This window comes from Anolis sagrei, chromosome 5 (genome assembly GCF_037176765.1).
Source record: "Anolis sagrei isolate rAnoSag1 chromosome 5, rAnoSag1.mat, whole genome shotgun sequence".
NCBI classification, from domain to species: Eukaryota; Metazoa; Chordata; class Lepidosauria; order Squamata; family Dactyloidae; genus Anolis; species Anolis sagrei.
Window position 1 is genome coordinate 12,897,917 of NC_090025.1, and position 13,834 is coordinate 12,911,750.

The 13,834-nt window shown below is 42.4% G+C and overlaps 1 protein-coding gene across 8 annotated transcripts in view; it reads right to left on the reverse strand.

The window, feature by feature from the left end:
- The window catches only part of SLC4A4 (solute carrier family 4 member 4), a 306,105-nt gene that overhangs the window by 177,396 nt on the left and 114,875 nt on the right, over positions 1 to 13,834 (reverse strand). For all 8 annotated transcript variants that reach the window (XM_067468560.1, XM_067468558.1, XM_067468557.1 and 5 more), the window contains one exon: positions 10,666 to 10,836. In XM_067468560.1, the coding sequence (XP_067324661.1) occupies positions 10,666 to 10,836 (171 nt within the window). The remainder of the gene's footprint in view (positions 1 to 10,665; positions 10,837 to 13,834) is intronic.

The following is a 13,834-nucleotide window of genomic DNA, read 5'->3' on the forward strand; positions in this document are numbered from 1 at the left end:
ATGGTTTAAAAGCTTCCAAAGAAGGAGCGTTCACCACACTCCAGGGCAGAGAGTTCCATTGCTGAACGGCTCTCACAGTCAGGAAGTTCTTCCTAATGTTCAGATGGAATCTCCTCTCTTGTAGTTTGAAGCCATTGTTCCGCGTCCTAGTCTCCAAGGAAGCAGAAAACAAGCTTGCTCCCTCCTCCCTGTGGGTTCCTCTCACATATTTATACATGGCTATCATATCTCCTCTCAGCCTTCTCTTCTTCAGGCTAAACATGCCCAGCTCCTTAAGCCGCTCCTCATAGGGCTTGTTCTCCAGACCCTTGATCATTTTAGTCGCCGTCCTCCTATGTGTGTTTGTAGTGTTTTCGCAATGTTTATGTGTTTAAATTATTCTGTAACTACCTCAAGCCATGAGGAGAGATGGCTAAGACATACAATTGTTGTTGTTCTTGTTGTTGTTGTTCTTGTTGTTCTTGTTGTTGTGTGTCTAGGACCCAAGTGATGCATTGACTTTTCTGAAGTCTAAAGGGCTGCTGGCAGAATGAAAACATGGAGCTGTTCCATAGACAACAGAAGAGCTATTGGGAAGGCCTTCTTTGCCATTATTATAAAGGGGAGTAAAGCCAAGAAAGAGAAGCCAAAAGTCCAGCGCTGCAGGTCTCAGAGTCATACAGGATCATACAGTTTGCCAAATGTCCTGGAACAAGTTGTATAGGGCTTTATAGGCCACAGCCAGGACTTTGAATTGTGATAAGCCGGCCTCATAAATGAATACAGAGGAATTGTGGAAACCAACTTATCAAACTGCAAACAGAGATGGAGAAAATATTTTTTACACATGTGAGTTCAGTATAGATAGCAAATGTTTAACTATGCCTAATACAAAAACACAACCAAATTATTGTTTCCCACGCTGCTGATATGCTATAAATCCTTAAGCAAATGTGAGATATCACAATGGTAAAACACAATTTGATAGGTCCGTACAAGATCATGGAATTCAGCTAGTTTTTTTAATTTATTTTGATAATGGATTCATTGGCATCTCTTTCATACAGTCCATTCCAAGCACTCAGATCATTACTTATCTTCAACTTCTAATTTCCTTGTACATTCCCTAAAGGCAGGTACTGTCCAGCACCCAAACAGACGGCTGGCTTCCAAAAAAGAAAAAGAAAAAAAACCCTGGCTGAACCATACTAGCATTCTGCCTAATCAGATTATGCAGCATTTACTTTCCAGGGAAAGCTGCCTTTTGAATCGCAAAATGTTAAAAGCTGCACATTAACCCCAGGCCTGGGATGACATGGCTGCTGCGGAGACAGAAGCAGAGGTTACACTATGCGCTCGCGCACAGAGAAGGCAGCACAGCAATCTACAGATTAAATTTAGACGCTGAGTCAGATCCACATTAGTGGGCATTTCTTTTTGAAAAAAAAACAAAACCAAAGCCATATGTATGGCATTTCAGTTCAATCACTCAACTCAAGTGGCCATACTAACAAGATCAAATATTATCAAATAATCATCCTTCACTTAAGGGTGCTTTGGATGCTACAAGTGGCAGTGAAATCGCAACTGAATGTTATCAGAAGTGCTGAAAGAGGGAGTTTTGCTGGTTTTTGTATAATTTCCACTGCAAAAGGCAAAGGAGAGAGTTGTGCATCTCCTACACAGAGGAAGCCAAACAGATGAATTTTAATTTTAATGTCATACACATACTAGAGCAGGAAAGGATAAACGTTAACCCTCCAGATGTCTTGGACTTCAAACAGTTGAAGTCCAATACATGGGGAGAGCCTAAGTTTGCCCATGTCTGTGCTAGAGGCAGAAAAACTAGAGTTCAGGGTTGTTGTAGGTTTTTTTCAGGCTATATGGCCATGGTCTAGAGGCATTCTCTCCTGACGTTTCGCCTGCATCTATGGCAAGCATCCTCAGAGGTAGTGAGGTCTGTTGGAACTAGGAAAAAGGGTTTATATATCTGTGGAATGACCAGGTGGGACAAAGGACTCTTGTCTGCTGGAGCTAGGTGTGAATGTTTCAACTGACCACCTTGATTAGCATGTAATGGCCTGACAGTGCCTGGAGCAAACTTTTGTTGAGAGGTGATTAGATGTCCTTGTTTGTTTCCTCTCTATTGTTGTGCTGTTGTAATTTTAGAGTTTTTTAATACTGGTAGCCAGATTTTGTTCATTTTCATGGTTTCCTCCTTTCTGTTGAAACTAAAGTTCACTTTTCAGGTTTTAAAATCACATTGCTGTGGGAATTTTAATCTATTGGGGTTTTAATGTATTGTCGAAGACTTTCATGCCCAGAATTACTGGGTTGCTGTAAGTTTTTCGGGCTCTATGGCCATGTTCCAGAAGCATTCTCTCCTGACATTTCACTTGCATCTATGGCAGGCATCTTCAGAGGTTATGAGGTCAGACATCACAATTTCTGAGGATGCCTGTCATAGATGCAGATGAAACGTCAGGAGAGAATGCTTCTGGAGCATGACCATAAAGCCCAAAAAACTTACAGCAACCCACTACTGGGCTTTTGTTCATGGCCGGAATCACTTGGTTGCTCTAAGTTTTTCGGGCTGTATGGCCATGTTCCAGAAGCATTCTCTCCTGATGTTTCTCCAGAAGCATTCTCTCCTGACGTTTCACCTGCACCTATGGCAGGCATCTTCAGAGGTTGTGACGTCAGACATCATAACCTCTGAGGATGGCTGCCATAGATGCAGGCGAAACATCAGGAGAGAATGCCTCTGGAGCATGACCATACAGCCTGAAAAACTTACAGCAACCCACTACTGGGGTTTTGTTCGGAGACCCCGCATGAATACCAATATCCATATATGTTCAAGTCCAATTATATACAATGGCATAGTAACTTTTACATGTCCTGTACGCAAAATGACAAAAAAACAAGATTTGCTTCTTGGTTGTGAACCAAGAGGGGCGTTTATTCATATGCTATAAGAATGTGATCTAGTGCAAGAATACTGGAGAATGATTGAAGGAGAAATCAATAGAATGTTAATTTTACAAATAGTAATAGTTAATAGAAGTGTACTACATGCACGGATAACAGGAGTGAAGAATATACAAAAAGAAAAATTGGTTGACAAATTAATAGTGTGCACAAATTGTTTTAGTGAGGGGTTGGAAAGATAAAACAAAATGGACACTGACCAATTGGTATAAGTATATAGTTAACATGCTGAATGTGGAAATAACGAATTGTTAATGGAATAATATAGATAAAATTGAAAAGTTTATAATAGCTAAGAGGATGTAGGAACCAGTTAGGAATTATTTAGAGAATGTGTTAAGTTATGGAGTAGAAAAATTAAGACTGAGACTGGTATTTCAAATGTAACTTCTGTATAAATTGAATGTACAAAGAGGAGAGGAGGGGAGTGGGATAAAACAATAAAACAACAATAAAAAAGATTTGCTTCTTGGATTTTAAGAAATACTTCAAGCAGTGGATGGTTCAATTCATGATAAAGATCAATTCTGTATCTGTGGATACAGTGGCCCAACTGGACACAAGTCTGCAAAGTGTGGAACAGGGGCTTCCCAAGGCAAGGGTGAGAAAACTGTAGCCCTCAAAGGTACAGTGTGGAAGACTCCTCTATTTTAATGGTCCTCATGGCTACTAGCCTGTTTCCACATCCTCAAAATAGTGGTCCAGGATATCCGAAGGAATATATTCTCCCATATGAGCCTCCCTGTATTTTGACATATGGGGAGACCCTATATTTTGTCCCATTACCTCCAGAGATACATCAGCTCAGATTGTAATTTGGAGGACTGCATGAAGATGCCCATGTTTTGAGATCTTCAAGGAAAGATCACCCTTGTATAAATGGAACACAGCAGAAGACCTTCTCTATGGCTGCTCTCAAGATCTAGAAGTCTCTTCCTAAAGAGGTTTGATTACTACCTCCTTACCATCTATCCACACCCAGACGATGAACTGTTAGTCCATACTGAGTACAAGCACTGAGACAAATTTCAATTAGACATCATATTCATATCTATAAATGAAATGTGGGGTGGGACACCTTCCTTTTCTTCACCTTAAACAGCAAAATGTTTCTTATGGAAAAAAATATTTCCAACATTTGAACTAAATTTATTTTCTTGCAATTTGAATCCATTACTTCTTGTTTTAATCTCCCTTTTTTTTCCTTCTCTCCAAGCTAAACATAACTAGCCTGGTTTTCTGACCTAGGATCATACTGATTGTCATCTCAGGATACGTCCCATCTTGTAGATACCCTTCTTGAGGATATATCTTATTTTAACTGCACTTTAATTTCAAACCCATTATAGAGAAATAATGTTTTACAGGTTCTTTTGCTCGTGATTGACTTGCAAAAATAATTAGCTTATTTTAAGTACATTTTTGCTACTTTTAGTGGTGACATATTAGTGACAGTGATAAAATTATGTTCTAAGGAGATCTACGGTTATAAAGTGCTACAATTCCAATGACTGAGTCACTTGATTCAAAGCCCTGGTGTTTTGAACACATTAAGAAGAGTCCAACCAGGCCAGAACATTTTAAAGCACCCTTAACGTAAGGGTGGGAAAAATGTGATCCTCAGATATTCAGTGATACTATAGCTCCCATCAGTTCTAGCAAGAATATCCGTTTGGAAGAGATGATGGAAGTTCTGCAACAACATTTGGAGGGTCTTATATTACCTTCCTTATTAAGTTCTCATGTGTGGCAAAGCAAACAACAAAAAGAAATGAGGAGATGCCAAACAGAGACAGTCCAGTATATTAAAGCAATTACAGGCTGTGTCATCCCATTTGTGCCTTCCATAGTGTCTCTAGGAGGCTTAGAGTCAGATATTATTCCATAGCAAGCCATCAGATGGAATCTAATAATCTCTCAGTGGCTAAGTTGCAACAAGAAAATTCTGAGTTTCAAGCAAGGCATGAACCCAGCACATAACCAGTTCTTTGTGAAAATGATTAACATTTACTATATGTGCAGATTTAGCAAATATATATATATAGCAGATCATTGCACTGCATGTGATTTCCATATTTTGTGATGCTAAAAGTGTGGGACAAAAGTAGAAGAGGACAACTGTGGAATGTTAAACCCTGTTGCTCTTGCATTTCCTGATATCAATTATAATTTGAAACATTACAGCCCCCATGTCTGCAAGGGATATGTTCCTGAACTAACTCTAAAAACAAACAAAAAATGTATAATCGTGAGTGCTATTGAAACGAACAACCACTGGAAGTTATCATGAAGTCACCCTAAAGCACTGGTTCCCAACCTGTGGTCCATGGATCACCAATGATGCATAAGAACAAAAATATGGTCAATAGCCTCACCATTACCACACTCTTGCCTCAAAACCACACAGCAATGAGAGCAACTGATCTCGCAAAACTCTCTTATAGTGCCGAGGCAACTGAGATGTTGGGAGGAGAGAGACTGACTACCTACAAAAGATTACTACTACCACATCAGCTCTATATTATTAAATATGGTTTTCTGTGGGCGAGCAGATGGCAACTACTAGATGGCATATGTTCTGAATCAGAAACTAGAGCCAAATGTGGGTCTATCCAATACAGTTTTCTGAATCAGCTCCCTAAATAACCAAACTAAATCTAGAGTTGATCAAAAACTGATTTGGCACTAATGTTGGAGAGTGATCCTTGGTCCCTGGTCAAAGTGGTCCCTGGTCAAAGTGGTCCCTGTTCAAAATGGTTCAAGTGACCCCTGGTCAAAATGCTCCCTGTCCAAGTGGTCCCTGGTCAAAGTGGTCCCTGTTCAAGTGGTCCCTGTCCAAATGGTCCCTAGTCAAAGTGGTCCCTGCTCAAGTGGCCCCTGGTTGAAATGCTCCCTGTCCAAGTGGTCCCTAGTCCAAATGGTCCCTGCTCAAGTGGCCCCTGGTTGAAATGCTCCCTGTCCAAGTGGTCCCTAGTCCAAATGGTCCCTGCTCAAGTGGCCCCTGGTTGAAATGCTCCCTGTCCAAGTGGTCCCTAGTCCAAATGGTCCCTGCTCAAGTGGCCCCTGGTTGAAATGCTCCCTGTCCAAGTGGTCCCTAGTCCAAATGGTCCCTGCTCAAGTGGCCCCTGGTTGAAATGCTCCCTGTCCAAGTGGTCCCTAGTCCAAATGGTCCCTGCTCAAGTGGCCCCTGGTTGAAATGCTCCCTGTCCAAGTGGTCCCTAGTCCAAATGGTCCCTGCTCAAGTGGCCCCTGGTTGAAATGCTCCCTGTCCAAGTGGTCCCTAGTCCAAATGGTCCCTGCTCAAGTGGCCCCTGGTTGAAATGCTCCCTGTCCAAGTGGTCCCTAGTCCAAATGGTCCCTGCTCAAGTGGCCCCTGGTTGAAATGCTCCCTGTCCAAATGGTCCCTGCTCAAGTGGCCCCTGGTTGAAATGCTCCCTGTCCAAGTGGTCCCTAGTCTAAATGGTCCCTGCTCAAGTGGCCCCTGGTTGAAATGCTCCCTGTCCAAGTGGTCCCTGCTCAAGTGGCCCCTGGTTGAAATGCTCCCTGTCCAAGTGGTCCCTAGTCCAAATGGTCCCTGCTCAAGTGGCCCCTGGTTGAAATGCTCCCTGTCCAAGTGGTCCCTAGTCCAAATGGTCCCTGCTCAAGTGGCCCCTGGTTGAAATGCTCCCTGTCCAAGTGGTCCCAAGTCCAAATGGTCCCTGCTCAAGTGGCCCCTGGTTGAAATGCTCCCTGTCCAAGTGGTCCCTAGTCCAAATGGTCCCTGCTCAAGTGGCCCCTGGTTGAAATGCTCCCTGTCCAAGTGGTCCCAAGTCCAAATGGTCCCTGCTCAAGTGGCCCCTGGTTGAAATGCTCCCTGTCCAAGTGGTCCCTAGTCCAAATGGTCCCTGCTCAAGTGGCCCCTGGTTGAAATGCTCCCTGTCCAAGTGGTCCCAAGTCCAAATGGTCCCTGCTCAAGTGGCCCCTGGTTGAAATGCTCCCTGTCCAAGTGGTCCCTAGTCCAAATGGTCCCTGCTCAAGTGGCCCCTGGTTGAAATGCTCCCTGTCCAAGTGGTCCCAAGTCCAAATGGTCCCTGCTCAAGTGGCCCCTGGTTGAAATGCTCCCTGTCCAAGTGGTCCCTAGTCCAAATGGTCCCTGCTCAAGTGGCCCCTGGTTGAAATGCTCCCTGTCCAAGTGGTCCCAAGTCCAAATGGTCCCTGCTCAAGTGGCCCCTGGTTGAAATGCTCCCTGTCCAAGTGGTCCCTAGTCCAAATGGTCCCTGCTCAAGTGGCTCCTGGTTGAAATGCTCCCTGTTCAAGTGGTCCCTGGTCAAAAAAAGTTTGTAAATCACTGCCCTAAAGGAACTAGAAAATGCCTGGAGAATCATCTTAGGAATTTGCTAAGGCCCCTTCCATACAGCTGAATAAAATCCCATATATGGCAGCATGGACTCATATAACACAGTTCAAAGCAGATATTGTGGGATTTTTTGCCTTGATATTCTGGGTTATATGGATGTGTAAGGGCCCTAAGTCCTCCAAGATGACTCCATAGAAACCTCTGACAGAAGCATAACACAGAATCAACTCAGAACTTGAAAAATTCTATGAGAGGACAAATTTTGTCAGATACAGTTAGGTGAAGCTACGGGTAAGGAAAAAACAGGAATAGGGATTGTATTGTATATGCACGAAATATGTATTTTGACATTTCTTCCATTAACAAAACAAACTGAATTCTTTAACAAAACACACAAGGAACTCTGAGGAAACACAATTTCCCTTTGCTAAAACACCTAGCACGCAGGTGGCACAATACAAAGAGAAGAATTAGGAAGATTAACATTATTTGGGAGTTCTTTCTCTGAGCTGTTAGCTTGGCTCAGAAGAGCATTAGAACATCTGTAAAAAGAAATCCTTGATCATGAAAATGTGGACAGTGGTGCCATGATACAGGAAACTTGGAAGTCACAGCTAAACTCTGTATTTCAATTTTCAGCCTGAACTCTAACTCAGTAGATTTTTCAGCTTGTTAAATCAGCGCTGGCCAAAGCCAGCCTTAGAGCAAATCAGTCTTATGCAAGCTTCATGCTCACCAACATCCCATTGCCCCTTAATCTTCTGAACTGCAACAGCCCCTGCTAGTCTATTCCCGGATCTCTTAAGAAACAAGACAGTTGGGTTAAAATCTCCCAGACTGCAGGGTGGTAACAATGCCAGATGAGGTTAGCATGGGGATTTATCTTTCCCTTACAGTGTGGAACACTCTTAAAGCTATATACATATAATATCTGAATATTTTTATTTACAGTCTCTTGCTCAGATAATGAATATAACATAATAAATGTAAAAATAGTCATTTCCTGATTAATAAGTATTGTAGCTGATTTTCAAAGGGGAAGATATTAGGGTACATTGTCCTCCTGAGTTACTAAAGTGGATAGTGCTTTACTTGTTACACCAGTGTTTCTCAACCTTCCTAATGCCGTGACCCCTTAATACAGTTCCTCATGTTGTGGTGACCCCCCGAACCATAACATTATTTCTGTTGCTACTTCATAACTGTAATTTTGCTACTGTTATGTAAATATCTGATATGCAGGATGTATTTTCATTCACTGGACCAAATTGGGCACAAATACCCGATACGCACAAATTTGAATACTGGTGGGGTTGGGGGGGATTGATTTTGTCATTTGGGAGTAACTGTTGCTGGGATTCACCTACAATCAAGGAGCATTCTGAACTCCACCAACAATGGAATTGAACCAAAGTTGGCACACAGAACTCCCATGGCCAACAGAAAATACTGGAAGGTTGTTGTAGATTTTTCAGGCTATATGGCCATGTTACTGGAAGGGTTTGGTGGGCATTGACCTTAAGTTTTGGAGCTGTAGTTCACCTACATCCACAGAGCACTGCGGACTCAAACAATGGTGGATTTGGACCAAACTTGGCATTAATACTCAGTATGCCCAATTGTGAACACTGGTGGAGTTTGGGGAAAATTGACATTTGGGAGTTGTAGTTGCTGGGATTTATAGTTCACCTACAATCAAAGGGCATTCTGAATCCCACCAATGATAGAATTGGGTCAAACTTCCCACAGAGAACCCCCATGACCAACAGAAAATGCTGTGTTCTGATGGTCTTCTAGCCTATTTCATGGATTATTGCAACAACACATCTCCTTAAGCTTCATGGAAGATGACTGTGAAGAACACAAGGACAGTGTTTAAGAAATACAGATTGTTCCGTATACTGAGGCATTGGTCCATTTAGTTCACTGTGTTAATACCAACTAGCAGCAAACCTGGAAGAATTCTTCTTTGGGAATATGCTGAAATTACCAGGTGCTCACCTACCCAAGTCTTTACTGGTTCGAACCTTGCTTAGCCACTGGAACCAGATAAACATTGTTGTCTTTATGGTGGCATTGTAGGAGGTGGTATGGTATTGATATCAACACTGTCACTATCAACTCAGTATCATGTATTCCACAGTGTGGAATACATCTCACCACACTAAAACAGTGGATGTGGCTCTTAATGAGACATGCCGCATTATCACAGGGTGCCTGCGCCCTACACCACTGGAGAAATTACACTGCTTAGCCGGTATTGCACCACCTGACATCTGCCGGGAAGTAGCAGCCAATAGTGAAAGACCAAGGCAGAGACATCTCCAGTTCATCCCCTGTTTGGGTATCAGCCAGCACGTCAATGACTTAAATCTAGGCATAGTTTTCTAAGATCTACAGAGACACTCACTGGAACACCTCAGCAAGCAAGAGTCTAAAAGTGGCAGGCTCAAACCCAGAACTTCAACCAATGGCTGATACCAAATGAGAGACTCCCCCCTGGGCACACAGAGGACTGGGCGACTTGGAAGGCGCTGAACAGACTGCACTCCGTCACCACAAGATGCAGAGCCAACCTTCAGAAATGGGGTACAGGGTGGAATCCTCGACATGCGAGTGTGGAGAGGAGCAAACCACTGACCACCTGCTGCAATGCAATCTGAGCCCTACCACATGCACAATGGAGGACCTTCTTGCAGCAACGCCAGAAGCACTCCAAGTGGTCAAAGGACATTTAATCAACTACCAAACTCACAAATTTTGTATTTTGTCTGTTTGTTTGCTTTGTTCTGTTAGAAATGTAATATAATTGACTGGTTGCCCTGACACGACAAATAAATAATTCAGTATCATAACTGAAAGCATTACTTTAGAAGTTGCATCAACAACAAAAAGACCAAATGTTCTTCCAACCCAGAAAAAAAACATCTTTCTATCCAAGATCGCAGCAGCGCAAAAAGCTATGAAGCCATAATCCAACTGCAGGAAGATAATCTGGAGTCTTTACCATCTCAATCTCAGCTCTGTTAAATTTATCCTTAGTTGACACCTTGAGAAACGTAACCCCTTGTTTCAGAAATGAGCTACCAGAATAATGTCAAATAGATCAAAGAGAATAGATCAAAGAAAGATAACCCCATAAACGGTAAATCAAATCGATTCAATCCGTCCCGGAAATGTACCACTTTGCATACATTTGCTCAGATTCAATTATTTTTTGCAAGAGGTTTCTACATTTTGTATCAAATCATGCTAAATGTTACCGCTCACATACTTTTATCCTAAGTAGTCATCTTTATTAGTTCTCATTGGCACTTTAGCCTCTCTTGAGAAACATTCAAAAGGAGCCCATTACTCACTGAGTGGTTTGAGGATGCTACTGCTCGTTTCATCCGCATTTTCGATGTCAGACTTGTCTGAATTTTCAGAAATTTTCTCCTTTTCTTTCTTTTCCTTGGGTTTTCTTTTGTGGCGTCTTCTTCTTCGGTAACTTTTAGGCACGTGAACCCCAATGTAGACTGTATGATGACCTAGAAAACATAAACATATTGCATTTTTATTACAATTTGCAAATTTCATCAAGTACGATCAATGTAACTAAAACAATCACACCATCACTCTTAGGCATACAGTAAATGCCAAAATAGAGAGATAGAAGAGTAGACCTAGGCGGAGTGTGCAACATGGGACTTCTACTGAAAATGGCAGCAAACTCTTATGTTCTTTTATTTTCCCCTGAATCTTATAGATGTATGCTTCTACAGTGGCCTTGAATCTCCCTCTACCATAAATTAATGTACCAGAATGTGTGAGAAGAGAAAGATAAGCCAATGGGATTTTGGCCTGCATCAATAGGAGCATAGTGTCTAGATCTAGGGAAGTCATGCTACCCCTCTATTCTGCTTTGGTTAGACCACACCTGGAATATTGTGTCCAATTCTGGGCACCACAATTCAAGAGAGATATTGACAAGCTAGAATGTGTCCAGAGGAGGGCGACTCAAATGATCAAGGGTCTGGAGAGCAAGCCCTATGAGGAGCGGCTTAAGGAGCTGGGCATGTTTAGCCTGAAGAAGAGAAGGCTGAGAGGAGATATGATAGCCATGTATAAATATGTGAGAGGAAGCCACAGGGAGGAGGGAGCAAGCTTGTTTTCTGCTTCCCTGGAGACAATGGCTTCAAACTACAAGAGAGGAGATTCCATCTGAACATGAGGAAAAACTTCCTGACTGTGAGAGCCGTTCAGCAGTGGAACTCTCTGCCCCGGAGTGTGGTGGAGGCTCCTTCTTTGGAAGCTTTTAAACAGAGGCTGGATGGCCATCTGTCAGGGGTGATTTGAATGCAATATTCCTGCTTCTTGGCAGAATGGGGTTGGACTGGATGGCCCATGAGGTCTCTTCCAACTCTTTGATTCTATGATTCTATGTTTTGGCACTAGGATATGCCCAAAACATCAAAGGACAGGAGAGAGATTTGACTACTAGCGTGATATTTGTAACAGCAGTTTCATCTCTAGCTTTCTGATCATTTTCACCCAATTGAAATCACATTAGATATATGTCAATGCATAGGAGGCTAGTCAGTCCTTTTCAAAGATTCCCTTGTTTATGACTCAGAAAATTCAGATTAAGAAATTACATGTAGTAGTCTCCTATGTACATAAAAATGCAAGGCAAAACAGGTTGGATCTGGCTAAAGGTTTATCTAGTCCCACATTCTGTACACTGACCTGCTAAGCAGATAGCTATGAGAAATACGAAAGCAAGACATTAAAGTATGTTTGAGTGCCCATCCTTATGAAACCATGCGGAAAGTGCTTTTAAAGGCTGTTTTATGAGTCCCCCTGAACATGTGGTGCAATAATCATGCTCACAGATTTGTGCTTTGGAAAGACATTCTGCTGCCTAATATCATCATCATCATCATCATCATCAACATCAACATCATGAATCAGATGATTCATTGGAACTTGTGCCACAAATACCATCTGCCTGTGACAAAGAACTGGTGGGATCACAAGCCTGAAAAAGTTACAAAAAATGAACACATCAAACTACTCTGGGACGTCCGAATTCAGACTGACAGAGTTTTGGAGCAGAATACTCCCGGCCTCATGATTGTGTTGAAAAACCAAATATGAATTGTCGATGTTGCAATCCCAGGAAACAGCAGGATTGAAGAGAAACAACTGGAAAAGCTGACACAATATGAGGATTTAAGATCACAAGCCAGTCAAGGTGGTCCCAGTGGTGATCGGCACACTGGGTGCAGTGCCTAAAGACCTTGGCCTGCACTTAAACACAATTGGCACTGACAAAATTACTGTCTGCCAGCTGCAAAAGGCCACCCTATTGGGATCTGCACGCATTATTCGCCAATACATCACACAGTCCTAGACATTTGGGAAGTGTCTGACGTGTGATCCAATACAACAGCCAGCAGAGTGATCTTGTTTGCTGTGTACTAATCTTGTTGTGTTCCAAATAACAACAACTATTACTTTCTTTATTCTTATACCCCACCACCATCTCCCTGAAGGGACTTGGGATGGCTTACATATAGAACAGAAAGTCCACAAGACATAAAAGCAAAACAATCTATTAAAACAAAAACAACATTAGGATAAGAGCATTGCAAAATACAACAATCCAGATAAAAACACAATTAAACATCAGAGTATAAAATAGCAGCATTGAAGCTCCATCACGCAAAGTTCAACAAAAAAACAATGACCAGAATTACTAAAATGGGTGTGACCAAGCTGTAAAAGGGTCGGGCGTGGAATAGTGCAAAACGGCGTGCCATAGGGCCAGGGAACTTGATGAAATGCAGAGAACAGAGAACTATCTGGTGACCTAGGGACTGGGCATTTCTAACTAGGAACTAGTCAATTTCAAATTATTGCTTGAATATCCAGGTTTTCAGGTCCTTACGAAAGGAAGACAGTGTGGGTGGTTGCCTAATCTCCCTGGGGAGGGTATTTCAAAGTCAAGGGGCCACCACCGAGAAGGCCCTCTCCCTCGTCCCCACCAACCGTGCATGTGACAGTGTTTTAAGCAAGAGGAGGGCCTCCCAGGCAGATCCTAGAGCCCATGCCGTTCATAGGGGAAGATGCGATCACAAAGATAGGCAGGGTCCAAACCATTTAGGGTTTTGCAGGTCATAACCTGCTCCTTGAATTGGGACTGGAAACTTAGTGAAGTTGCTTTAATAGGGGCATTGTGCAAAGGCCTAAAACCCAAATCTTGCACAGACTATTGTACATGCATATGGCCATATGAATAGATTATTAAGGTTTGTGCACCTCCACAGTGCATGATTTTCCTCCTTCCAGATAGAATGAGTCCACCACACCTGACATGAATATGAATAATTTTAATATAGGGTAGAAGTGGGAAAATCCAGCTGAATGTACAGTACGTACATTCTATGTAGTCCTGGTTCTGCAGATCTGAGAAATGCTAAAATCACTTTCAGTGTCGTGTGGCGAAACAACTTAAGAAATTCGACCTTTGCTTCATCATTTGAT